General features: G+C 23.5%; 1 protein-coding gene across 1 annotated transcript in view; it reads right to left on the bottom strand.

Moving 5' to 3' along the window:
* LOC106869942 (equilibrative nucleoside transporter 1) overlaps window positions 1-780 on the bottom strand; it is a 21,167-nt gene that overhangs the window by 11,583 nt on the left and 8,804 nt on the right. The window contains exon 7 of the mRNA XM_014915884.2: window positions 439-489. Coding sequence (XP_014771370.1) covers window positions 439-489 — 51 coding nt within the window. The remainder of the gene's footprint in view (window positions 1-438; window positions 490-780) is intronic.

The following is a 780-nucleotide window of genomic DNA, read 5'->3' as shown; positions in this document are numbered from 1 at the left end:
ATCATTATTATTATTATTATCATTATTATTATTATTATCATTATTATTATTATTATTAGCATCATCATTATTATTATTATTATTATTATTATTATTATTATTATTATTATTATTATTATTATTATTATTATTATTATCATTATCATTATTATTATTATTATCATTATACTCTCATGAAATAGTAGTTCTCACTTCACTACTCCTATTAGCGCAATTTTCTTCATTTAAATTACAAATCCCCTTAAAAATTGTCATGATATCATGCAATATTTTTTTAAACCCATTCACTTGTCATATATATTTTCATATAATAAAATGATATATCTTAATTATGTATTATAATATGTTATGATATATTTATGCATTAAAATATTATGAAACTATAAAGGACTTAAAATTAAAAAACATGACAGAAAATATTTCAAATGACATACGTACCGTTTAAAAATATGACAAATAGCAAAGACAACCATGCAAATATATACATCCCTAAAAGAAAAGGAAACACAAAAGAATAAAAATGCATGTTCACACACAAACGCTCATACACACACATACACACACAAACACACACATATATATCATGTATGTTAGTTGGTAAATAGGCCATATTTTGATTTTATCTGGCCTGTTTATACATGCTTAAAATTTTTACCTGGAGATGGTGGATATATGTTCTAATGTAATCTAAGATTGCATCAATAAATGCTAGCGAAACAGCTGTTGTAAATTTTAAACTCCCTCTCTCTCTCTCTCTCTCTCTCTCTCTCTCTCTATATA

The sequence above is a fragment of the Octopus bimaculoides genome, chromosome 22 (assembly GCF_001194135.2).
Source record: "Octopus bimaculoides isolate UCB-OBI-ISO-001 chromosome 22, ASM119413v2, whole genome shotgun sequence".
In the NCBI taxonomy this organism is placed as follows: Eukaryota; Metazoa; Mollusca; class Cephalopoda; order Octopoda; family Octopodidae; genus Octopus; species Octopus bimaculoides.
The sequence above is the reverse complement of the archived record's forward strand: the minus strand, read 5'-3'. Positions and strand labels throughout refer to the sequence as shown.